This window comes from Lolium rigidum, chromosome 7, assembly GCF_022539505.1.
Source record: "Lolium rigidum isolate FL_2022 chromosome 7, APGP_CSIRO_Lrig_0.1, whole genome shotgun sequence".
Lineage (NCBI taxonomy): Eukaryota > Viridiplantae > Streptophyta > Magnoliopsida > Poales > Poaceae > Lolium > Lolium rigidum.
In genome coordinates, this window is record NC_061514.1 from 52,235,226 (window position 1) to 52,261,960 (window position 26,735).

The window sequence follows — 26,735 nt, forward strand, 5'->3', positions numbered from 1 at the left end:
AAACATAACACACAAAGCGCAGTAAGATAATCTAAGCTGGTTAGAAGACAGCCCTATATCAGATTCAGATACATATAAGTGGTTCCTGAAGACACATAAAACAGGTGATATACACCACATTTACAAGCATCACCAAACATAATCTAGCAGTGCAATGATAACACACAAAGTGCAGTAAGATAATCTAAGCTGGTTAGAACACAGCCCTATAGCAGATTCAGACAAGGAAGCTCTGCTCATCATCCTTAATCAGTTCAGTTGCATTAGATTCCATTGTGTGTGTCCTGAGGAATCTGCAGATACGGATGCAAACTAGTCAAGTTGATGTACTTTCAGTTCCATGATCAGCAAACACGAATTCTGACAACACCACATACGAAGAAGACAACGCTTACCAGAGCCTGAGGACGTAGCCATGGATGTTGGTCTCCTGCAGGTTGGGCTGCAGCGGCTGGAGCTTGTACTCTTGCAGCTGCGGTGAGAGCTTCAGAGTCGTCATGGAGGACTCGGCGTCCTGGCCGTAGATGTGCTCACCAACATCCCACATTGGAAACAGCTTCGGGTTGATCATGTCTGCTGCCTGGACCTGCTGATCCCTCACCGGATTCTTTTGACAGGTACAAACAAATTCAAGGTTATAATAAATTGGATCAGGTTGTTGTGATTTCCTTTTGAATGAAATGGAACCGGGGAGGTGGTCCGGGATCTTCTAAAAAAAAGAAAGCACAAGATCGTCTGAGGAGAAATTGAGCTGATATGTGTTACCATGTGGAACATGTAGTTACCCTGGTCCTCTGGAATGTGCATCTCCTATCAGAATGAATAAACAAAACTCCATCAAAACTCAGTTCATGAAGTGTGGTGCAACGCTGAACCAATTTTTGATGCATCTTGTTTTGCATACCCTGTGGCGCATCCCGAGCAGCTGCTGGTCAAGTAGCTGTTGCTGCTGGTCAAATTAGGGTGTTAGCATTGGGATCTGAGGAATGTGTTGTTTCGTATATTCAAAGAACTATTACATCATGTTGGGTTTTTACCTTCCTCAGACGAACTTTGTACAGAGAGAAGTCAATCTGCTGCTCAAGGTTACTCACATCTTGCAGAGTCAGTGAATCCAGGTCCTCACCCATGTACTGTCTCATGATGATCTTTAGCCTGTTGCTCTCATCCTTCATTCTTGTCATCTCATGGATGATTTTCTTCATGAAAGGAAATGAAGATTGTTAGTTAACACAGGTAAAATCTAACGATATTGGTTGGTTTAAACTTTAGACTGAACTGTTGTACCTGCTGGATATCCATCTCATCAAATCGGGTGCTGGGGGCTTTCAGATATCTGTCAAAGATATTTGCAATCCTGCCACGACATAATAAAACAAGCAGGGATTACTTGATCATCATCGGTTCTTCATACACTTCAAAGGGGCTAACTTAGTACAAATGAGTAACAAACTTTTCATACTGAACCTCGATTTCATTACTCCTACTAAAAGGCCATTGCAGAACATGCTGGAACCTTGAAGATTATGAACAACAGAAATTCCCAACAAGAAGTTCAGAAAGAAAGTCTACACATTGCAAAAAACTGAGAAAGACTAACTGAACTCTGACATGAAAAAGAACGTTATGGCAGATCTAGAACAACATTATGAGACCCACACAGTATCCAAATATCTGTTTCCCCCTCAAACCAAAAAACATAATGATCAAACTACAGAGAAGATGCACTAGTTGAACTGGGAAAAAATGTTTTACCCACCTCCATGGAGGGCTGGAGTACTCATACATCTTGCCACTGCCAGAGAAAACAATGACCCCAACCTGCGCATCACAAAGAATGGCAAGCTCATTTGCCTTCTTGAGCAGCCCCATCCGCCTCTTGGAGAAGGTAACTTGGCGGCTCGTCGTGTTCTCAATCTTCTTAAGCTCTACTTTTCCACGCCCCATTGGTCCAGTCCGATGGTTCTATTCTCCTCTGCAATCTGCCAGAAAGTGAGGGTCAAATTATGATGCCATTGTTCTTCCAAGATTATAATCAAGTAACAGTTTCAAATCCAGAAGAAGCGATGAACCACATGGCTTAAAGTGCACAAAGTAAGATAAATCAAATGATCTCATACGCAAGAGTTCAGCAAAAAAAAGTTATATGACAAAAGAAACTAGCTCTCTGGAGTTCCACAAAGTTAAAGTTGAATCCAGAAGAATAAACCACCAACAAGATCAAGATGAAAGGGAAACCAAAATGTATGAGATGGGGAAGAAAAACTTTACGCACAAGCAGCATAAATCATACTTTCCACTATGAACAGTAACAGAATAGCATTTGCAAGACATGTTCTTGCACCGAGTGTGTGCTGCAGAACAAGAGAGACAGAAATCCAAGGAGTAGTGCCATTACCTGCGTGTGTTTCTTCGGAGGATAGTGGGGGGAAACAAAGGGGCCAGGGGCAGCTTTATAAGTCTGGAAAGTTCTAGTTTCAAGCACCAAAATTAATATTATTCTGATCATCTCTTGTCAGGCTGTCCCACTATATACTACACAGAAGGAACATATCACACTATAAACGAAAGAGAACAAAGTAAATCAAGCAATGTAGCTAACTTAACTTTCCACAATTATGCCCCTCCATCAGATAACATGTGGAAACATATTTGTAGGGTACCATCTATGTTTTTTTTTATTACAGACATCTCCCGCGTAAAATACGCTATGTCCTTAAACTAGCACCATTATGATAAGCGGGCCAAATATGTATACGATTTAGTGCACGTTAATGGAGTGCAAGTGTCCTTTTGGGTGTGCATGAGAGGTGGCATTGGATGACTAAAAATGGTAATGCTGAAATTCTGAAACCAGCCTTGCTGTGGACTGGTAACTGCCTCTTACTTAGCATAGCAATGGGTGGTGAGCTTGCAGCCAGGCTTCTCCTGTAAGAAGACCAACCTAAAATTGACCAAGACAGAGAATAACTAGGAGCAATAATGCTTTCCATAAGGTAGCTTTTGGACCACACTACACCTAACCTACAAGATGTCAGGGATGCATAGTCAAATATATGACATATGTCACGCAGATGGCATATCCCCTGGCAATGTCATCAGTTTGTACCAAACGAACTCCCCAGCTTACGAATTGTTAGCCTCAAAGGATAACAAATGATCAAAACAGATATCTGTCTGGAAAGATGTTTCAGTGACTACTTTATTGTAAAATGCACTTTCCTAAAAGAAGATAAATGACTAAACTTATATCACTAATGTAATTGTTCCACAGAAATTATCATATACTCACACTGATATTGAATATATTTTTTTTGATGGTCACCGGGGGGGGACAAAGTCCCCACCTGAATTTTGTATATATTGCTTGGCCCCAAGGCCATAAGAGTTTGTACAGGGGGAGTTTTTCAGATAAAGGAGGTACAGGGGAGAGAGAACGTCAGAGGTGATGTTCTCAGTTAGGCAGCCCAGCCAAGCTGCCTCCGCGAGTTCTTGATCCCCAGGTAGTCTACCTCGCCAGAAACGAGCCTCACTCCGACATTTTGCTGTGGTTATTCGTCAAGTTACATTAATTTTTTTTGCTAAGTTACTCCTTTGCTCAGCTTTATTTTTTCTTGTGTAAAAGAGGCTCTTGAAGTGAGAACCCATTCACGAGCTATGATCAAGAACCAGGGGAACATGATGGCAGAAGATATCTTTTCTAAAATAGAGGTACTTCCAACGGAGTTCCCAGGCACCATCAGACCGACTCATAAGGTAAAGGAATTATGCTCTCTTCTCATGAGGCAGTTGAGGCACAGAACTGCAGGCTCATGCCCATTTGCCTGGCCTGTCAGCATCTGACTATCTCTATCGGCCTTTTATTTCTCTTGGACAAATGAATCAAGTTCACACCAGGTGAGGAATATAGTTGTTGCCTATTGTGTTGCACATACAAGTAAATATTCGTGTCACTTCAATTTCTCAAAACAAGGTTTGGTTCGCATCCCTGAATTTTACACTTTTGTAGCATCATCCTGCTCAGTTAGACATGGTTGACACAAATTTATCCTAAAGTTAACCACCTTCTGTCTAAATTAAACATGGGAGGTAGGGAAGTAGTTGAAATTTTCAACATAACACTTACATCATCAATATGAAAGAAGATGTGACTTGTTCAGACGAATATATTGCAAATCAGCGGGGAAATTTAGCTTTGGTAGGATACCAAATCAATCACAATATTTCAAGTCCCAGCCAAAGCTGAAAATAGCAGAAGTATATATTGAGCTTGCTCGTTGGAACAAACTATTTCAGCGGGTTACAAGGTTCATTTAGACAATAAAGCTGGCGCTGAGCTGCTGTCAACAATACTGAAGGGATGCTACATGACATACATAAGGCCGTCTGTCACATAAACCAGGGATGTCATCACAGTTTGCTGGATGGTACACCAATACCAGAGGCCCTAACCTTCTGCTCGATCACATTTGAGAGACCCTTCACTTCCTCCTTGGGAATGTGGCGAGGCTGGCTTAACCAGAGACCTCCATCAACCACCAGTGTAGCCCCATTTACATATTTGCCTGCAAAACAGATTGTTGAATACATCAAATGGTTAACTCTCTGACAAAGGTCAGCCATTAGTTTACCGACTTGAATGTTTTTGCAATATGTGGCAAATTCTGGGATAAGAGTAGCAAGGAGATTTTTTTACAGAGCCAAATAGCCAACAACAATAGAAGGGCTCATTAAATTTAGAACCCTAGTGATACCAATATCATCCAAATGAACTCCAGGTAAGCGGATGGTCAGCTTACTGAACTTGTACAGTTGAAAGAACTTCTAGCTATTCGGTTACAGGAAAGCTGAAATTCATAACTGACCTGCATCAGAAGCAAGATAGAGCGCAGCCATTGCTATGTCACGTTTCTCCCCCAACTTAAATAAAGGCATTGTTTCCCTTAATCCCTTGACCATTTCCTCAGGTGCAAGCTTAGTTAGTCCTGGAGTGCCTCCGATTGGTCCCGGAGCGATTCCATTGACCCTGATGTCATAATCTGTTCCCCATTCTAGAGCCAGAGATCTTGTGATACTATCAACGCCTGCCTGTACAGGACGATTCAGTTAAGAAAAGCCTACCTATTTCAACCATTCTCTGAAAGTGGACCAAACATGATATACATACCTTAGCAGCGGATAGATGAATTTGGTACCAAGACGCGGTGTATTGCAATGTCGCACTTATATTAATGATGAGGCCACCAGTGGAGGGACCTCTTCCTGGACCACCTTTTTTCAGATACTTGAGGGCTTCATAGCTCATTGTGTATGTACCCACAGTGTCAATGTCAAGAACTGCAGAGAGAAAATTCAGTCAGTACAAAACTCTCGGGAAGAAAAACATTGAGCACTTCGTTGCTTGTTACATAGGGGACAAATTATCAGGTATAAGATGCTTGAGCTTGCAGTCTAGCACAATTGCACAAACTAGTAAGGCCACATTACTTCTAATTTACACGGCATGCAAGAATTATTTTCAAACGGCACGATTGGACCAAACAGCGAGTAACCAAGATGATATGGTGTAATGAAGCACCTGTTCGGAATCCCTTGGGAGTCAAATCCTCCGGGGAGGCAAGGAAGTTGCCGGCTGCACCATTGACAAGAATGTCAAGCCTGCCGAAATGCTCAACGGTCGAGGCGAGCACCCTCGCTGCATCCTCCTGCTTGCGGACATCTCCCTGGAATCCAACAGCCTACACGCCACACCGAAGTCCTGTTACTATTGACCAACACTAATTTATCCCTAACACACGAGAGGATGGTTCATATAAATATATAATCTTGGTGGGCAACATATTCATTCATGAATTTGGTTCGACAATTCAAAGACACATGAAACACGAATGGAATACTACTCCGAGGAAGCCGATTACTATCGCATGGGCTCGTGGCTTCAGTAGTCAATAAGGTGGTTACATTTCATTGAGGCAACCGTACTGCTAGAACGGAGGCGCCCGCCAGGTATACTCTTCAAGCAAGGGGACCAAGGTAGAAACATGCGTAGCAGTGGTATGTATGGTTAGAGAGGAAGAAAGGAGGGGAGCAGATTAATCGGGGCGCACGCACCCGCAGGCCCTCGGAGCGGAGGGCGGCGACAGCCTTGTCGAGGACCTCGCGGCGGCGGCCCATGATGGCGACGCTGGCGCCGTGGCGGGCGAGCTGGGCGGCGATCTCGAAGCAGATGCCGGAGCCTCCGCCGGTGACCAGCGCCGCCTTGCCCCTGACCACGTCCGGCCGGAACGGCGACTCCGTGGCCATCGCCTCGTCGCAGTCGCTCCGGCGTAGTAAAAGGGGGTGGAAAGAAGATGCGTGTCGCTGAGCTGCTGGCTTAAACTTGTCGGCGGGGTTAGAAGTGATCACTGTACATCGATTGTACGTAATTGCGGTGATTAGAGCAAGAATAATACGTAGTTAGCTATATGTTTTTGCCATGTCATCTATAGTCTACTTGTAGTCAGCCATACAATAGTTAGAGCATCTCCACTCGTCCCCCGACGAGGCCCCCGAGCGACGTTTTTCCCTTCCGGACGGCGAAATTCGGCACAGTCGCGCTCCCGGTTACTCGTTTTCGTCCGGATTTGGCCCTTCATCCATCCGGCGAGCTCACGCGATCCCGGCCCCCCGGGGACCTATCGGGGACTCCGGACGAGTGAAAAGCGGGGAAGGGCCCGATCTGTCGGTGACTCGACACACGAACCCCACCGCCACCTCGCTCAAAATCTCCCCCACCCCTCGTATCTCTCTCGCCGCCGGCACCACCCCGCCGGCTTGTTGCCCGCATTCCGCCGTCCCTCCTTCCCCACCTGCCTATATTCCGCCATCTTTCGACGACGGCCTATCTGGCTGCTCTTCCGCCGGCCTGTTTTCCGACTTTGGCCTGCTCCTCGTCGCTCGCGGCTCGGGTTGCCTCAACCACGCCCGTCAGGTGTTCGTCCATTTGCCTCGCCGGCCATGGACTCGGACGAAGAGGAGGAGCAGATGTTCGTCGAGCTTATGCAAGAAGAGATATGTCAGCCAAATTTGTACTGATTTATTTCAGCACTTCTTAAACATTGTACTGATTATCGCCGAATTTGTTTCAGCAATTTTCGTACTCTTGGTCACCGAACTTGTTAAATTTTATGTTAAATTTGTTTGAAATATGTCAAATGGTCGAGGTTGGGGGTTTCCTGCCGGGGGGACGGCTGGAACTTCGGCGCTCCTGAAGGAGATATGCCCTAGAGGCAATAATAAAGTGGTTATTATTTATATCTTTATGTTTATGATAAATGTTTATATATCATGCTAGAATTGTATTAACCGAAACATTAGTACATGTGTGATATGTAGACAAACAAGAAGTCCCTAGTATGCCTCTTAAACTAGCTTGTTGATTAATGGATGAATAGTTTCATAATCATGAACATTGGATGTTATTAATAACAAGGTTATGTCATTGTGTGAATGATGTAATGGACACACCCAATTAAGCGTAGCATAAGATCTCGTCATTAAGTTATTTGCTATAAGCTTTCGATACATAGTTACCTAGTCCTTATGACCATGAGATCATGTAAATCACTTATACCGGAAAGGTACTTTGATTACACCAAACACCACTCGCGTAAATGGGTGGCTATAAAGGTGGGATTAAGTATCCGGAAAGTATGAGTTGAGGCATATGGATCAACAGTGGGATTTGTCCATCCCGATGACGGATAGATATACTCTGGGCCCTCTCGGTGGAATGTCGTCTAATGTCTTGCAAGCATATGAATGAGTTCATAAGAGACCACATACCACGGTACGAGTAAAGAGTACTTGTCTGGAGACGAGGTTGAACAAGGTATAGAGTGATACCGAAGATCAAACCTCGGACAAGTAAAATATCGCGAGACAAAGGGAATTGGTAATGTATGTGAATGGTTCATTCGATCACTAAAGTCATCGTTGAATATGTGGGAGCCATTATGGATCTCCAGATCCCGCTATTGGTTATTGGTCGGAGTGAGTACTCAACCATGTCCACATAGTTCTCGAACCGTAGGGTGACACACTTAAAGTTGGATGTTGAAATGGTAGTACTTGAATTATGGAATGGAGTTCGAATATTTGTTCGGAGTCCCGGATGAGATCCCGGACATCACGAGGAGTTCCGGAATGGTCCGGAGAATAAGATTCATATATAGGATGTCATTTTATGTGAAATAAAATGTCGCGGAAGGTTCTATGGAAGGTTCTAGAAGGTTCTAGAAAAGTCCGGAAGAAACCACCAAGGAAGGTGGAGTCCACAAGGGACTCCACCTCCATGGCCGGCCAGCCCTAGTGGGGGTGGAGTCCCAAGTGGACTCCACCATAGAGGGCCGGCCACCCCCCACATGGGAGGTGGGAATCCCACCTTTGGGTGGGAGTCCTAGTTGGGCTAGGTTTCCCCCTCCTATGGAAGGTTTTGGTTTCGGGTCTTATTCGAAGACTTGGACACCAACACTTGGGATCCACCTATATAATGAGGGGCCAAGGGAGGGGGCCGAACACCCCAAGACCACAAGCTGGCCGCCCCCCATAGAGTGGCCGGCCACCCCTCCCAAACCCTAGCCAAGCTCCTCTCCTCCATATTGCCCGCATAGCTTAGCGAAGCTCCGCCGGACTTCTACACCGCCACCGACACCACGCCGTCGTGCTCGTCGGATTCAAGAGGAGCTACTACTTCCGCTGCCCGCTGGAACGGGGAGGTGGATGTCGTCTTCATCAACAACCGAACGTGTGACCGAGTACGGAGGTGCTGCCCGTTCGTGGCGCCGGAACCGATCGTGATCAAGATCTTCTACGCGCTTTTGCAAGCGGCAAGTGATCGTCTACCGCAGCAACAAGAGCCTCATCTTGTAGGCTTTGGAATCTCTTCAAGGGTGAGACTCGATACCCCCTCGTTGCTACCGTCTTCTAGATTGCATCTTGGCTTGGATTGCGTGTTCGCCGTAGGAAAATTTTTGTTTTCTATGCAACGTTATCCTACGAGTGGTATCGAGCCGTGTCTATGCATAGATGGTTGCACGAGTAGAACACAATGGTTTGTGGGCGTTGATGCTCTTGTTATCTTTAGTTTGAGTACTTTGCATCTTTATGGCATAGTGGGATGAAGCGGCTCGGACTAACTTTACATGACCGCGTTCATGAGACTTGTTCCTCGTTCGACATGCAACTTGTATTGCATAAGAGGCTTTGCGGGTGTCTCGTCTCTCCTACTATAGTAAAGATTCAATTTACTCTTCTATTGAAAACATTAGTATCAACGTTGTGGTTCATGTTCGTAGGTAGATTAGATCTCTCTCGAAAACCCTAAACCACGTAAAATATGCAAACCAAATTAGAGACGTCTAACTTGTTTTTGCAGGGTTTGGTGATGTGATATGGCCATAATGTGATGATGAATATGTATGAGATGATCATTATTGTATTGTGGCAACCTGCAGGAGACCTTATGGTTGTCTTTAAATTTCATGTTGAGTAGTATTTCAAAGTAGTTGTAATAGTTGCTACATGGAGGACAATCATGAAGACGGCGCCATTGACCTTGACGCTACGCCGACGATGATGGAGATCATGCCCGAAGATGATGGAGATCATATCCGTGCTTTGGAGATGAAGATCAAAGGCGCAAGAACAAAAGGGCCATATCATATCACATATGAACTGCATGTGATGTTAATCCTTTTTATGCATCTTATTTTGCTTAGATCGCGACGGTAGCATTATAAGATGATCCCTCACTAAAATCTCAAGATAATAAAGTGTTCATCCTTAGTAGCACCGTTGCCAAGTCTTGTCGTTTCGAAGCACCTCGTGATGATCGGGTGTGATAGATTCAATAAGTACATATGACGGGTGCAAGACAGTTTTGCACATGCGGATACTAAGGTGGCCTTGACGAGCCTAGCATGTACAGACATGGTCTCGGAACACGTGATACCGAAAGGTAGAGCATGAATCATATGGTTGATATGATGAACACTTTGAGTGTTCGCCATTGAAATCACACCTTTTCTCGTGATGATCGGGTTTAGGTGCGGTGGATTTGGTTCGTGTGATCACTAAGACAATGCGAGGGATATTGTTTTGAGTGGGAGTTCACTTAGGTTTTTAATTATGTTGAATTAAAATTTGAACTCAATTTGTCATAAACTTAGTCTAAACTATTGCAAATATATGTTGTAGAGATGGCGTCCCCAATCAATTTTAATCGGTTCCTAGAGAAAGAGAAACTTAAGAGCAACGGTAGCAACTTCACCGACCGGTTCCGTCATGTGAGGATCTTCCTCTCCGGCGGAAATCTGCAATTTGTGCTTGATGCACCGCTAGGTGACCCTCCTGCAGAAGATGAATCCGATGAAGTAAAAGCTGTTTACGCAACTCGGAAAACTCGGTACTCTCAAGTTCGAGTGTGCCATCCCGTGCGATGCTGGAATCCGATCTTCAAAAACGTTTTGAGCACCATGATCCTCATGAGTTGATGAATGAGCTGAAAGCTATATTCGAGACTCATGCGGCCGTGGAATGCTATGAAGCATCGAAACATTTCTTCAGCTCGTATGATGGAAGAAGGCAGCTCCGTTAGTGAGCACATGCTCGCCATGACCGGGCATGCGAAGAAACTCGGTGACTTGGGAATAGTGATTCCTAACAGATCGGGGATTAATCGTGTCCTTCAATCACCGCCACCAAGTTACAAGAACTTTGTGATGAACTACAATATGCGGAACATGAACAAGGAGTTACCCGAACTTTTTGGCATGCTAAAAGCTGCCGAGATTGAGATCAAGAAAGAGCACCAAGTGTTGATGGTCAACAAGACCACCGAGCTTCAAGAAACAGGGCAAGTCTAAGGGAAAATTCAAGAAGGGTGGCAAGAAAGCTGCCACGCCTCCTATGAAACCTAAGAACGGCCCTAAGCCCGATGCTGAGTGCTATTACCGCAAGGAGAAGGGACACCGGAAGCGTAATTGCTCCAAGTATCCGGCTGATCCGAAGAGCGGCCTTGTCAAGAAAAAGAAAGAAGGTATATTTGATATACATGTTATAGATGTTCATTTCACCGGTTCTCGTTCTAGTACCTCGGGTATTTGATACCTGGTTCGGTTGCTCATATTTGTAACTCGAAACGAGAACTAAAGAATAAACGACAACTGCCGAAAGATGAAGTGACGATGCGCGTAGGAAACGGATCCAAGGTCAATGTGATCGCAGTCGGCACACTTCCTCTACATCTACCTTCGGGATTAGTTTTAAGCCTAAATAATTGCTATTATGTACCTGCGTTGAGCATGAACATTATATCTGGATTTTGTTTAATGCAAGACGGTTATTCATTCAAGTCTGAGAATAATGGTTGTTCTATTTTTATGAATAATATCTTTTATGGTCGAGCACCACAAAAGAATGGCTTATTTCTGTTAGATCTCGATAGTAGTGATACGCACATACATAACATTGATGCTAAGCGAATTAAACTTAATGATAATTCTACTTATATGTGGCACTCGTCGTCTTGGTCATATTGGAGTGAAACGCATGAAGAAACTCCATACCGATGGATTACTTGAATCACTTGACTTTGAGTCACTTGATAGATGCGAAGCATGTCTAATGGGAAAAATGACAAAGACTCCATTTTCTCGGTATGATGGAGCGAGCTACCGACTTATTGGAAATCATACATACCGATGTATGTGGACCAATGAGCGTAGCATCGCGCGGTGGTTATCGTTATGTTCTAACCTTCACGGATGATCCGAGTAGATATGGGTATATCTATTTCATGAAACATAAATCCGAAACTTTCGAGAAGTTTAAGGAATTTCAAAGTGAAGTAGAAAATCAACGTAACAAGAAGATCAAATTTCTACGATCCGATCGTGGAGGTGAATATCCGAGTTATGAGTTTGGCATGCATTTAAAGAAATGCGGAATACTTTCACAATTGACACCGCCGGGAACACCTCAACGAAACGGTGTGTCCGAACGTCGTAATCGAACTCTCTTAGATATGGTTCGTAGTATGATGTCTCTTACTGATTTGCCGTTATCATTTTGGAGTTATGCATTAGAGACAGCCGCATTCACTTTAAATAGAGCACCATCAAAATCCGTAGAAACGACACCGTATGAATTATGGTTTAATAAGAAACCTAAGTCGTCGTTCCTAAAAGTTTGGGGTTGCGAAGCCTATGTAAAGAAGTTACAACCGGACAAGCTAGAACCCAAAGCGGAGAAATGCGTCTTCATAGGTTACCCTAAGGAAACTATAGGGTACACTTTCTATCACAGATCCGAAGGCAAAATCTTTGTTGCTAAGAACGGAACCTTTCTTGAGAAAGAATTTCTCACTAAAGAAGTGACTCGGAAGAAAAGTAGAACTCGATGAGATTGATGAATCTATACTCGTTGATCGAGTAGCGCAATGACGGAAGTTGTACTCGTACCGCCTACACCGGCAACGAGAGGAAGCTAATGATAATGATCATGAAACTTCGAACGAGGAAACTCATCGAACCTCGCGGATCGACAAGGGAACGTGCCACTCCCGATTGGTATGATCCTTGTCTAAATGTCATGATTGTAGATAACAATGATGAGGACCCCGCGACGTATGAAGAAGCGATGATGAGCCCGGATTCCAACAAATGGCAAGAAGCCATGAAATCCGAAATGGGATCCATGTATGATAACAAAGTATGGACTTTGGTAGACTTACCCGATAGCCGAAAGGCTGTCGAGAATAAATGGATCTTCAAGAGAAAAACAGATGCCGATGGTAATATTACTCGTCTATAAAGCTCGACTTGTCGCAAAGGGTTTCCGACAAATTCAAGGAGTTGACTACGATGAGACTTTCTCACTCGTAGCGAAGCTAAAATCTGTGAGGATTTTGTTAGCAATAGCTGCATTTTTCGATTATGAGATTTGGCGGATGGATGTCAAAACGGCGTTCCTTAATGGAGACATTGAGGAAGAGTTGTATATGGTACAACCCAAAGGTTTTGTCGATCCTAAAAATGCCGACAAAGTATGCAAACTTCAGCGTTCAATCTATGGACTCGAAGCAAGCATCAAGAAGTTGGAACCGACGCTTTGATAAGGTGATCAAAGACTTCGGGTTTATACGAGTGTCATGGAGAGGCCTCGTATTTACAAGAAAGTGAGTGGGAGCTCCGTAGCGTTCTCGATATTATATGTAGATGACATATTATTGATCGGGAATGATATAGAACTATTAAGCAGTGTTAAGGGATATTTGAATAATAGTTTTTCAATGAAAGACCTTGGTGAAGCATCATATATATTAGGCATCAAGATTTATAGAGATAGATCAAGACGCCTAATAGGGCTATCACAGAGTACATATCCGGACAAGATTCTAAAGAAGTTTAGAATGGACGAAAGTAAGAAAGGGTTCTTACCTATGTTACCGAGCAAGGTATTGAGTAAAACTCAAGGACCGGCTACGGCAGAAGAAAGAGAAAGGATGAGTAACATCCCCTATGCTTCGGCGATGAGGCTCTATTATGTATGCCATGCTATGTACAAGACCGGATATAGCACATGCTCGTTAGTTTGACTAGCAGATATCAAAGTGATCCAGGAATGGAACACTCGGACAGCGGTCAAGAATATCCTGAAGTACTTGAAAAGAACTAAGGATATGTTTCTTTGTTATGGAGGTGACCAAGAGCTCGTTGTAACAAGTTACACCGATGCAAGTTGGAACACCGATCCCGATGACTCTAAGTCACAATCCGGGTACGTGTTTATATTGAATGGTGCCGCAAGTAAGCTGGGCAAGCTCGAAGCGAGTGCACGGTGGCGAAGTCTTCAACGGAATCGAGTACATAGCAGCTTCGGAGGCTTCATCGAAGCGGTATGGATGAAGAGGTTCATTGTAGAGCTCGGTGTGGTTCCTAGTGCATTGGACCCATTAATCATTTACCGTGATAACATGGGTGCCATCGCCAATGCACAAGAGCCAAGGTCACACAAGAGGTCGAAGCATATCAAGCTGCGTTACCACTCGATTCGCGAGTACATCGAAGATGGAGAAGTAAAGATTTGCAAAGTACACACCGATCCGAATGTAGCAGATCCGTTGACTAAAGCTCTCCCTAGGGCAAAGCATGACCAACACCAAAATGCCATGGGTGTTAGGTATATTACAATGTAATCTAGATTATTGACTCTAGTGCAAGTGGGAGATCGAAGGAGATATGCCCTAGAGGCAATAATAAAGTGGTTATTATTTATATCTTTATGTTTATGATAAATGTTTATATATCATGCTAGAATTGTATTAACCGAAACATTAGTACATGTGTGATATGTAGACAAACAAGAAGTCCCTAGTATGCCTCTTAAACTAGCTTGTTGATTAATGGATGATTAGTTTCATAATCATGAACATTGGATGTTATTAATAACAAGGTTATGTCATTGTGTGAATGATGTAATGGACACACCCAATTAAGCGTAGCATAAGATCTCGTCATTAAGTTATTTGCTATAAGCTTTCGATACATAGTTACCTAGTCCTTATGACCATGAGATCATGTAAATCACTTATACCGGAAAGGTACTTTGATTACACCAAACACCACCGCGTAAATGGGTGGCTATAAAGGTGGGATTAAGTATCCGGAAAGTATGAGTTGAGGCATATGGATCAACGATGGGATTTGTCCATCCCGATGACGGATAGATATACTCCGGGCCCTCTCGGTGGAATGTCGTCTAATGTCTTGCAAGCATATGAATGAGTTCATAAGAGACCACATACCACGGTACGAGTAAAGAGTACTTGTCGGGAGACGAGGTTGAACAAGGTATAGAGTGATACCGAAGATCAAACCTCGGACAAGTAAAATATCGCGAGACAAAGGGAATTGGTAATGTATGTGAATGGTTCATTCGATCACTAAAGTCATCGTTGAATATGTGGGAGCCATTATGGATCTCCGGATCCCGCTATTGGTTATTGGTCGGAGTGAGTACTCAACCATGTCCACATAGTTCTCGAACCGTAGGGTGACACACTTAAAGTTGGATGTTGAAATGGTAGTACTTGAATTATGGAATGGAGTTCGAATATTTGTTCGGAGTCCCGGATGAGATCCCGGACATCACGAGGAGTTCCGGAATGGTCCGGAGAATAAGATTCATATATAGGATGTCATTTTATGTGAAATAAAATGTCGCGGAAGGTTCTAGAAGGTTCTAGAAAAGTCCGGAAGAAACCACCAAGGAAGGTGGAGTCCACAAGGGACTCCACCTCCATGGCCGGCCAGCCCTAGTGGGGGTGGAGTCCCAAGTGGACTCCACCATAGGGGGCCGGCCACCCCCACATGGGAGGTGGGAATCCCACCTTTGGGTGGGAGTCCTAGTTGGGCTAGGTTTCCCCCTCCTATGGAAGGTTTTGGTTTCGGGTCTTATTCGAAGACTTGGACACCAACACTTGGGATCCACCTATATAATGAGGGGCCAAGGGAGGGGGCCGAACACCCCAAGACCACAAGCTGGCCGCCCCCCATAGAGTGGCCGGCCACCCCTCCCAAACCCTAGCCAAGCTCCTCTCCTCCATATTGCCCGCATAGCTTAGCGAAGCTCCGCCGGACTTCTACACCGCCACCGACACCACGCCGTCGTGCTGTCGGATTCAAGAGGAGCTACTACTTCCGCTGCCCGCCGGAACGGGGAGGTGGACGTCGTCTTCATCAACAACCGAACGTGTGACCGAGTACGGAGGTGCTGCCCGTTCGTGGCGCCGGAACCGATCGTGATCAAGATCTTCTACGCGCTTTTGCAAGCGGCAAGTGATCGTCTACCGCAGCAACAAGAGCCTCATCTTGTAGGCTTTGGAATCTCTTCAAGGGTGAGACTCGATACCCCCTCGTTGCTACCGTCTTCTAGATTGCATCTTGGCTTGGATTGCGTGTTCGCCGTAGGAAAATTTTTGTTTTCTATGCAACGTTATCCTACAGCTCCCCAGTCCAAATCTTCCTCCAATCCGGACGAAAATTTCGCCGGATTTGGGCGTGGGGAGCACCAACGAGTGAGGATGCTCTTAGATACTAGTATGAACTACTTTATATGCATATAGCCCACCTTGCAATCTCACAAAGTGTTTAGGAGCACAGCTGGCTATTATCTTATAGCCTGCTTCTCTTCTCTTTCCTCTTCTCTCTCGTCTAACTCAGCAAAACTATATTATTTTAATTTTTATAGCCTGTTGACTGTACCTTGTTTTACTTGCTCTTAAAGATGTTACTTAGCAGCAGAGACGGTCACCGGGCGGACGAGCGAGCTCGTATCTGTCCACGTGCCGTCGCACGCGTAAAGGTAATGAGCAAGTTAACATTGGCAGGAAGAGGAGGATGTCAAGTGCAAAATGATCAATCACTTAAGGAGCAGGTCAAGCTAAATTTGTCTCCTCTATCCCAAATCAAAAATCCCCTTTCCTTTGGCGCAGAAACCCTAGCAACTGGAGCGGAGTCGTCGGAGCGATGAATTCCGCCAGCTCGTGCAACAGCGCGCTCTGCCACCATACTCCATGCATTCCATTAATCAAGTGCCCCGACTGCGGCAGGACGGTGAAGCGAAGCGTGTCGGGGACGCCAGAGCACACCGGGTGGACATACTACAAGTGCAACCGTCATGGGGTAGGTAATTGCCCTCTGGATCCACACCCACAACAGCTATCAATAATTGATGAGAAACCACGCACATCAAATACTTCTCTGCTAGAAAGTTTGATGAGAAACCATGCACAATAAATGTGCTAGAACTGAAGCTTTCCACATACTTCTCTGCTAGAAAGTTTGATGAGAAACCATGCACAATAAATATGTCACAACAAGCGTGGTTGCCATTGAATTTCTTTATCCTAAAGCATTTAGTGCTTGTGTCATATGATGCCCACATACACCAGGAACAACCAGAGCACACTGCTTTCAACCTCTGCATATCATTCACTGGTAGTTTAATTTCCTTTCTGTTCTTGCAACTATATGAAGTGATTGTCTTTCTCAACAGCTAAACTGACCCAAAGATTAGGCCAACCTGAAATTTTGGATCCACCAGATCAACTTCTAGAGATCCTCCTCTTCCTCATACTCTTCTTTGCAAATATTGTCTTTGCCTTTCACCGATGAATTAGGTAATTTCTGCTTCTTTCCTTGCTCCTCTTCCTCAACATTATCTTCAAATAAATCATCATCGTCTTCACTGATGTCCACACCAGAGTCAACAATATCGTCAGGATCAAAGTCTGAATCTTTATCCAAGTCTGAATCTTTATCATCCTCTACTTCACTGTCATTGATGTCGGCATCACTGCATTTCCTCTTCCTCTGTCTTGTTCTACTACCAATGCAATCTTCATCGATCACTACATCTGTATCTGCATACACCACCTGTAATGGCACAGGTGCTCCAGGATCAACATCACAGTGAGGAGGGCATTCAGTACCACTTGGTTTTGCTGGGCTGACAACATCTGGCATATCAACAACTGGAAATTCCACCACATCATCCCAATCCCTGGCCCTGACACTTTCATCATGATCCAAATACAGTGCTATGAAATTGTGCCCAAATGACTAAAATGTGATCATCTGGTTAGTGTCATATTCAGTTGTAAGTTCCCTCAAACCATTCCTGCTAACTGACAACATTGGTATGCAGTAATACACCTTTATCCCGCCTAACATTTCATAACCTATCTCCTCGACTATGTTTTCCACCATCAAAGGTGACCATGTCAGACTATCAACATTGTCATACCAAATAACAACTCCATTCACATAGCTTCGATTACTGCCGGTGCCAAGAAAATATCCCCCATGGTTTATTTCAACTGAAAAGTAACTGTTACGATCTCCTGGCAAATTATTGCATGCATACATTGCATTAAAATTCAATTCTTGTACATATTTAAACCAAACACTACTATACTGCAAACCCTACCCCAAAACCAAAATGCCCAAAAACTACTTCTATGTCACATCCATCACAAAATCGTTCACTAAAAACACTAATTTCACCAAATAAAACAAAATCTTTGTCTTCTCTCTACTATAGTGAGGAGGAATTTTGGCCTTACCGTACACGGGTGGCGGTGACCCTTCAGGACGACGATGATGCGGCATCGTATCCCACTGCGACAGTCGCGGAGGCGCCGCGTGGACAGCCGCGGCGGCTTTCCTCCTCCTCCTCCTTCTCCCGACAGCTGTGGCGGCTCTCCTCCTCCTCTCCCGCCGGAACCTTCCCTCTCCTCCTCGAACTGATCGGCTGAAGCGGTAGTGCAGCCGGGTTAAATCTGCTTCTCCACAACTGCGGAGGGGTCTTTTTGCATATAGCCGCGGAGCGCTCGAGGTAAGACACAGATTCCTGGCAATTGGGTCCCGCGTGACGCCGAGTGGCAAATACGGGCTCGCTCGTCCGTGCGGTGACCGTCTCTGCTGCCAACTAACGTCTTTACTGACCGTAATTGCGTCTAATCGATGTACGGTGACTACTTCGAACCCCGCCGGCAAGTTTAAGGATGCACCATGCATTTTACTCAAAGCTAAATTAGTGCAAAAGTTAGGAAATTTAGAGAATCGTTATGTGGTTGGGTGGTTAGGAGGGTAGTGATACCCAGCTCAACAGATTTCAAATTACAGGTTTGACACTTTTTTCAGTGGGAAGAAATCTCAAGACATAAAATTTCATTGACTCGGTCTTTTGGAGGTGTCCATTTGTATTGTGTTTCGGAGGTGACCAAATAAAACAAAATTTCTGCGTTGGCTTGGAAGAAGAAAATGAAATACTTACATTTGTATTGTGTTTCGGAAAAAAAGTTAAATTAAAGCATGATTAGAAGGAACTTTTGTCCAGCACCAGCATTTCGTCGCGCTTTTCACCCTAGCGTTGGTCCACGATTAATATTAAATTGGACTTGCAAAATACCAAATTTTCTCTTTACATCCTTCCTAGCAGGTACATTTTTTTGAGCAACCACATTTTTCATTAATAGAAAAACATGTTACATGAACACACAAATGTGGAAAATAAAAGATAGACCAGGAGAAAACAGATTTCCTGAAAACTTTTGCAGATAGAACTCTAAAGGATAGAAAATATAGAACCATCCTTAGTGATTTCTGCACTCGCCGAAACTAACGACCGCTGCCAAACTCCGATGCCGCATGGACGCACGTTGGAAAAGACGTCGAGCCTCCACCATTGCCAAATCCAAATAAGCACCATCACCAACCAGGCTTTGTGAGTAGATGAACAGGCCTGCTGCAAGCAGCAAGACACATGTCGGTGTGGCACATCGACTGGGGGACGTCCCCGCTTTCTTGGACCAAGATCCACCGCATCCCGTCGACGAAGTCGGGGAATAGCGCCAGATCCACCACCTCCGGACCAACATCTACGCTCCAGAGCATCCACCTCGCCTCGGTCCCCAGCGCCGTCGTAGATTACGACGAACGCCAACGGCATGTCGAGAAACATATCTCGCCGGATCTAAAGAAATGCGAGAAGACCTTGCTGCCAATCTAAAGGATCGCCAAGCACACGCTGCCATCAACTCCGAGACCCGTGAAGGACGCCGCCGGTGTGGGAGTGGAGTTGAGACAAAATTATTCGCCCGGGCGCCGCTCCCACCACCCAACGACGCACCATATCAGACAAATCCTAACAACAGAACGGAGGAGCGAGGGCCCCCTCACTCCTGCCGCTGGAGCTGCAATTGGAAGGAGAAGGGACCAGGGCTCTCACTGATGGGGATCGGATGGAACTGCTGTCGCTTGGGAGAAGATGAAGCGAAAACGGTTCAATACTCCGTTATTTGTTGTTCACTAGTGGAAAACGGGGCTACATGCCCGGTTCGTTTGGGCCTTCAGTCCCGGTTTACAAACCGGGACCAACAAGGCGGGACTAAAGGGTCTCCCCTTTAGTCCCGGTTTAAAATTGCACCGGGCCCAAAGGCCCCGCCACGTGGTGCGGCGAGGGCGCTTGAGGTGGAGGACCTTTGGTCCCGGTTCGTGGTACGAACCGGGACTGGAGGTTATTTGTTAATTTTTTTAATCCATTTTGTTATGCCCAATTATTTTTCGCTCCTCTTTTTTTTCTATTTTTTCAGAATTTCTAGTATTTTAGTTATTTAACTAGTTTAGTCTCTAACTACACTTAATCCTCTAACTACGCTTATAATCTCTAGTCAAATTACTTACCCGTGGTCCAACTTCCCGCTCGGTCACCCATCCTTCCACTACTCCAGCACTAGCACGCTTAACTTCCAAGTTCCTTTCCCATCCCGCTTCCAAGTGCTTCGCGCGCATGTTGTGATAATAGTATCATATCAATCCTATTAACATGTTGGTCGATGTCACACTTATTTATTGTTCAAATTCCAAATAATTATTTTAATAAACAAAACTAATGACGTAATAACATGTTGTGATAATTATATTATAATTTTAATATTTTTATAAATATTAATTTTTTAATTTGTATTATAATTGTTCTTTAATATTAATTTTTTTAATATTTTTTTGCCAAACTTTGAAAATATAAAAAATTGCCTAACTTTATGGTTAAGTAATAGTAATCTTTATGCATGATGAAATTATTAATTTAAAAAATAAAAAAATAAAAATTCTGAATTTCTGGCAAAAACTAAAATTTTTCTGCTTTCATATTTTCATTTGGAATTTTGAGAATCTAAAAATTGGCTAACCGGGTAAACCCCGGTGAATTCGGATGTAACTTTTTCCCAGGATTGTTTTGATATATTATACGTTTTTTCCTACGTCGTATGCAAAAGTTATTGCGGTTTTACCATTTTTTAAATTATTTTTTGCAAAAAAAGTGAAAATTCGAATTTCTTAATTTCTCCGAATAGTAGGTTGCATAACATACAAGAATCTGAAAACAATTTATTTTTTTGAATTTTCTATCATTTATTTTCTATTTTACAGTGTTAAAAAAGGCGATCGGGGGGGGGGGGGTGTTGTGTGTGGAGGTGCGTGGGGAGCAAAAAAAAAACCCAAAAATTCTTTAGTCCCGGTTGGTAATACAAACCGGGACTAAAGGGTAGACCTTTAGTCCCGGTTGGTAATACGAACCGGGACTAAAGGCTTTTGCCCCAGAGGCCCCCCTTTAGTCCCGGTTGGTATTACGAACCGGGACTAAAGACTCCAAACGGACCGGGACCAAAGGGTTCCCACGATAAATCGGGACCAGTACCCCTTATTGGACCCGGTTTGGTTCAAAACCGGGACTGTTGCTCCCAGGGGTTTGGGACGAAAGGCCTGTTCTCCACTAGTGGTTCCTAGCAGGTGCTTGTGCACTATGAAAACGAGATTCTTGACCACTTTGAGAGTGATGAATTGGCTTCACAAATGTTCCCACGGTGGATATATCCCATATGCAAGATAGTACCCCTTATGTAATTATATCCATTTAACTCGGACTCAGCCTCTTGCGCTTTTCTATTGGCTAACTTTGCAAACAACGGTGATCGGTTGAGCATATTGATATCATGCATGTGCCAGACATTCTAAAGCATGCCAAAATCATGTCTCGTGATTTGCAGCTTTCTCAAGGATGATTGTTGCATCTTTCATATGTTCGGTGAATTGTTCATGCCATGCCCGTGAGACAATTTTTCGACATCTAGTGCATGCACTAATAAGAGTCTAGCATACCTGAAAACTTGCGACGTTCATTGCAAAAGGCCTCCGGGTGTCTTGAGCATTGGGTGCTCTCAAGTGCTGCAGCTCGAAGAATTTGATAACTGCTGCCTCGAGCAGCAGATGGACGTGCTCTCAGCCATTGCAAGATGATCATCGACCAACTTGGCTGATATTCCGTATGCCATAATGCGTATAGCCGCGGTCACCTTCTGCAATGTGATTTGACCCAAGCCCGAGCAATTTACCCATTGGAAAATGGTGGCGAAATTATCGCTCTAGATGCACCTGTGGTGTACCCGACACTTCAAAATAGTCGAACATAGCCGTTGGTGGCCTTCTTGCCTTCTCCGGCGAATCACCTCTGGGTTGACACGAGAACATTCGTATTTTGGCCACTTGTTTTGCCCCAACTCAATCATCATGAGATTTTTTTCAGAAAAAATCATCATGAGAATTGCAAGATCCTCTCCTTCATCTTCCTCCGATGAACCGTAGCTCCATTCTCCATCAAACTGAACTGTCTGCAAAAAAAAATCACATCAATACAATATAGAAAGTAAATTCATACTAGTTTCGGAAAAGAACAGAAGAAAAGAAAAGATATTCATTTTTCTTGTGTATAAAGACGCTCTTGAAGTGAGAGCCCATTGACGAGCCATGATCAAGAACCAGCAGAATACGATGGCAGAAGATACCTTTTCTAAAATAGAGGTACTCCCAACGGAGTTCCCTGGCACCATCAGACCGACTCATAAGGTAAGGGAATTATGCTCTCTTCTCATGAGGCAGTTGAGGCACACAACTGAAGGCTCATGCGTATTTGCCTGGCCTGTCAGTCAGCATCTGACTATCTCTATCGGTCTTTTGTTTCTCTTGGACAAATGAATCAAGTTCACAGCAGGTGAGGAATATAGCTGTTGCCTGTTGTGTTGCACATACAAGTTAATATTCGTGTCACTTCAATTTCTCAGAACAAGGTTTGGTTCACATCCCTGAATTTTACAATAGATGTAGCATCATGCTGCTCAGTTCGACATGATTGACACAAATTTGTCCGGGAGATTTTAAATTTGCCACACTTTTCTCTACACTTCTATTATTTGCCATTTTCTATGTCACTGACATGTTTCTTAACTTCGTTCTGTCTAAATTAAACATGGGAGGTAGGGAAGTACTCCCTCCGTACTCTTTTATTAGACATTTTAGGACTTTTGTAGATTCACTCGATTTAGTTTGTATATAATCTATTTTTAGTATATATGTTCACTCATTTTGGTTTGTATCCAGTCCATTTTAAAATATCTATAGCGTCTTATATTATTGAAGACAGGGAGTAGTTGAAATTTCGAACATAACACTTGTATCATCAATATGAACTTATGATGTAAGATGCGACTTGTTCATAGGTGTATATTGCAAATCAGGGAGAAATTTAGCTTTGCTAGGAATACCAAATCAATCACAATATTTCAAGCCCTGGCCAAAGCTGAAAATAGCAGAAGTATATATTGAGCTTGCTCGTTGAAACAAATTATTTCAGCAGGTTACAAATGTAGACAATAAAGTTGGCGCTGAGCCGCTGTCAACAATACTGAAGAATGCTACATGATATACATAAGCCCATCCGTCACATAAACCAGGGATGCCATTACAGTTTGCTGGGTGGTACACCAATACCAGAGGCCCTAACCTTCTGCTCGACCACCTTTGAGAGATTCTTCACTTCCTCCTTGGGAACGTGGCGAGGATGACTTAACCAGAGACCTCCATCAACAACCAGTGTAGTCCCATTTACATATTTGCCTGCAAAACAGATTGTTGATTACATCAAATGGATAACTCTCAGACAAATGTCAGCCCTTAATTTACCGCCTTAAATGTTTTTACAGTATGTGGCAAATTCTGGGGATAAGAGTGTCAGGAAGATTTTTTTTACTGAGCCAAAATAGCTAAGATCGATAGAAGGGCTCATTAAATTTAGAACCCTAGCGATACCAATATCTTCCAAATGATCTCCAGGTAAGCAGATGGTCAGCTTACTGAACTTGTACAGTTGAAAGAACTTCTGGCTATTTGGTTACAGGAAAACTGAAGAACACAACTGACCTGCATCAGAAGAAAGATAGAGCGCGGCCATTGCTATGTCACGTGTCTCCCCCAACTTAAATAAAGGCATTGTTTCCCTTGATCCCTTGGCCATTTCATCAGGTGCAAGCTTCCTTAGTCCTGGAGTGCCTCCGATTGGTCCCGGAGCGATACCATTGACCCTGATGTCATAATCTGTTCCCCATTCAAGAGCCAGGGATCTTGTGATACTATCAACACCTGCCTATACAAGATGATCCAGTTAGGAAAAGTCTACCTGTTTCAATCCTTTTCTGAAAGTGGACCAGACATGATATACATACCTTAGCAGCGGAGACATGAATTTGGTACCAAGACGCGGTGTAATGCAATGTCGCACTTATGTTAATGATGAGGCCCCCAGTGGAGGGCCCTTTCCCAGGCCCACCTTTTTTGAGATACTTGAGGGCTTCATAGCTCATTGTGTATGTGCCCACAGTGTCAATGTCAAGAACTGCAGAGAGAAAATTCAGTCAGTACTAAACTCTCGGGACGAAAAATATTGAGCACTTGATTGCTTGTTACATTTAAGGGACAAGTCATCTGAGAAAAAAATGCTTGAGCTTGCAGCCTAGCACAATTGCACAACATTACTTGTAATTCACACTGCATGCAAGAACTATTTTCAAATGGCATGCAGGAAAATTCACACCATTGGACCAAACAGCAACTCTCTAGCAAACCAAGATGATGTGGTTTAGTGGAGCACCTGTTCGAAACCCCTTGGGAGTCAAATCCTCTGGGGATGCAAGGAAGTTGCCGGCTGCACCATTGACAAGAATGTCGAGCCTGCCGAAATGCTCAACGGTCGACGCAAGCACCCTCGCTGCATCCTCCTGCTTGCGGACATCTCCCTGGAATCCAACAGCCTGCACGCCACAACAAGCTTGCATCACTGTACAACAACACTACATTACCCCCAAAACACAAGCGGATACTTCACTCTATCATGTTGAGCAACATATTCCTTTATGAATTTGGTTTCACCTTTTAAGCAATAAAGCGCACATTATCGAAGAAAAAAAAGAATTTGGTTCCACAATTCAAGGACACATGGAGTAGAGAGCATGGTATGCCGAGAAACCCGATCAGTAATTCAGTATAGCATGGACTCGTCATTCTAGACAATAATAAGGTGATTCCATTTCGTACAGGCATTACTATAACGGAGGCGGCTCACCGGGTGCAGGCTTCCCTGACAAAACTCGATGGCTGTCGAATCCAATGAACCAAGCAACAAGATTGCACACAAATCGCAACGAGTTCTCTTCTTATTCGCTAAATCTGATATACTATTAAGTAGTGCCAAATCATCATTCCGACCTAACGACAGGACCAGAGAACACCAGATTTTATCATTTTATTAAGCACACAAGGTCAAACGTCGAACAGTGGTAGGTAGGGATACAGCGGAAGGAGGAGGAGATGAATTGCGCGCACGCACCCGTAGGCCCTCGGCGCGGAGGGCGGCGACGGCCTTGTCGAGGACCTCGCGGCGGCGGCCCATGATGGCGACGCTGGCGCCGTGGCGGGCGAGCTGGGCGGCGATCTCGTAGCAGATGCCGGAGCCGCCGCCGGTGACCAGCGCCGCCTTGCCCCTGACCACGTCCGGCCGGAACGGCGAGTCCGTCGCCATCGCCTCCTCTCAGTCGCTCCGGCGTAGTACAAGAGGCGTGGAAAGAAGATGCGTGTCGCTGAGCTGCCCGCTGCCGGCTTTGTTCGGTGTTTGGCCTTTTGTCCCTACTGTCATTCATGCGTGGCTGTGGTTTTGGTTGAGGATTTGACTGCTTCCCAACCTCCACAACTTCCGTATTTAATTTTTTTGCATAGGAAGTTGGTACCGTTTGTATTGGCACATCTTTGTTTGAAATTTTGGATCTTCTTTTTAAAAAACCAGACGGGAGAGACAGAGCAGATACTCCACAAGTCTCGGTGAGGGAATATACGCATATCTTTGCTGACTTCGCAGCCGGAGATCGAAGAGCAGAAAGCTGATATGATAAACAATCTGCCCTGCATCGACCTAGTAAACAAACCCCTAGCCGCCTGCAAGACAAAGGAGCTCATTCGTCGATGATTGCCTGGACGGCACCTGGAGAGATGGAGACAGGAAACGGATTAACCTTTTCAGGAAGCTTCTTACATGTCAAGTTCAAGACTGTGTTTGGTAATCTTCGAATGCCAACCTTGGTGGGGAAGAAATGTCAGTAATATGAAGCTTGAAGGAGTTATGCCCCATAGGCAATAATAAGAGTTACTTATAATCTATAAATTCATGTTTATTATTAAGTTAATCCTTTATGGTTTAACTCATGTGTTTCTCGCATATGAGATTCGAAGAAAAACTCACAAACACGTGTAGAGAGATAAACAAGAAAGGAAAACTCCTAGTATTGCATATAAATATGACTAGCTCATTTATTGTTATATGGTTAAGTTATTCTGACCATGAACATTGTTAATATAACATGGATGCTAAAAATAACTAGGAAGCAATGGCGCGGCGGCACGCCGCGCCTGTGCTGTGAATCTGTTGACGTAAATTCTATCGGTATCCATGGAAACCATTTTAAATACAATCGCAACAAAATGTAATAATTTTTGGTAATTTCGGTACACCCCAGGATAATTACTTTTTGTAAATTTTCAAATATATCATTGGTACACATGAATTTAAAAAATCAAAATATTTTCATTTTGCATGTTTGGATGAATTTTGAGAGATAATTTTGGTCCATTGGCCGAATAGTCAACCGAAATCACTGAAATTGAAATGTTTCCGAAACTGAAATTGAAAACCATGGTGCTATTCTCTTTTCAATCTTAATTTGGTTTTTGAAATGCTGATGTGAGTTTTAT

At 44.0% G+C, this 26,735-nt stretch overlaps 3 protein-coding genes across 3 annotated transcripts; all 3 read right to left on the reverse strand.

Annotated features, from left to right (window-relative positions):
• Nucleotides 1-391: 391 nt before the first annotated feature.
• LOC124669323 (MADS-box transcription factor 31-like) lies at nt 392-1,947 on the reverse strand. The gene is made up of 6 exons (XM_047205957.1): nt 1,760-1,947; nt 1,288-1,357; nt 1,038-1,199; nt 905-946; nt 766-810; nt 392-607 (listed from the first exon to the last, which is right to left on the reverse strand). Exons 1-6 carry the CDS (start codon nt 1,945-1,947, stop codon nt 392-394), a joined length of 723 nt encoding a protein of 240 aa, XP_047061913.1.
• Nucleotides 1,948-4,223: 2,276 nt separating this feature from the next.
• On the reverse strand, nt 4,224-6,392 carry LOC124674030 (peroxisomal 2,4-dienoyl-CoA reductase [(3E)-enoyl-CoA-producing]-like). The gene is made up of 5 exons (XM_047210068.1): nt 6,112-6,392; nt 5,579-5,738; nt 5,168-5,337; nt 4,866-5,088; nt 4,224-4,565 (listed from the first exon to the last, which is right to left on the reverse strand). Exons 1-5 carry the CDS (start codon nt 6,301-6,303, stop codon nt 4,411-4,413), a joined length of 900 nt encoding a protein of 299 aa, XP_047066024.1. The 5' UTR covers nt 6,304-6,392; the 3' UTR covers nt 4,224-4,410.
• Nucleotides 6,393-23,235: 16,843 nt separating this feature from the next.
• On the reverse strand, nt 23,236-25,575 carry LOC124674029 (peroxisomal 2,4-dienoyl-CoA reductase [(3E)-enoyl-CoA-producing]-like). The gene is made up of 5 exons (XM_047210067.1): nt 25,321-25,575; nt 24,586-24,745; nt 24,161-24,330; nt 23,859-24,081; nt 23,236-23,555 (listed from the first exon to the last, which is right to left on the reverse strand). Exons 1-5 carry the CDS (start codon nt 25,510-25,512, stop codon nt 23,401-23,403), a joined length of 900 nt encoding a protein of 299 aa, XP_047066023.1. The 5' UTR covers nt 25,513-25,575; the 3' UTR covers nt 23,236-23,400.
• Nucleotides 25,576-26,735: the final 1,160 nt, after the last annotated feature.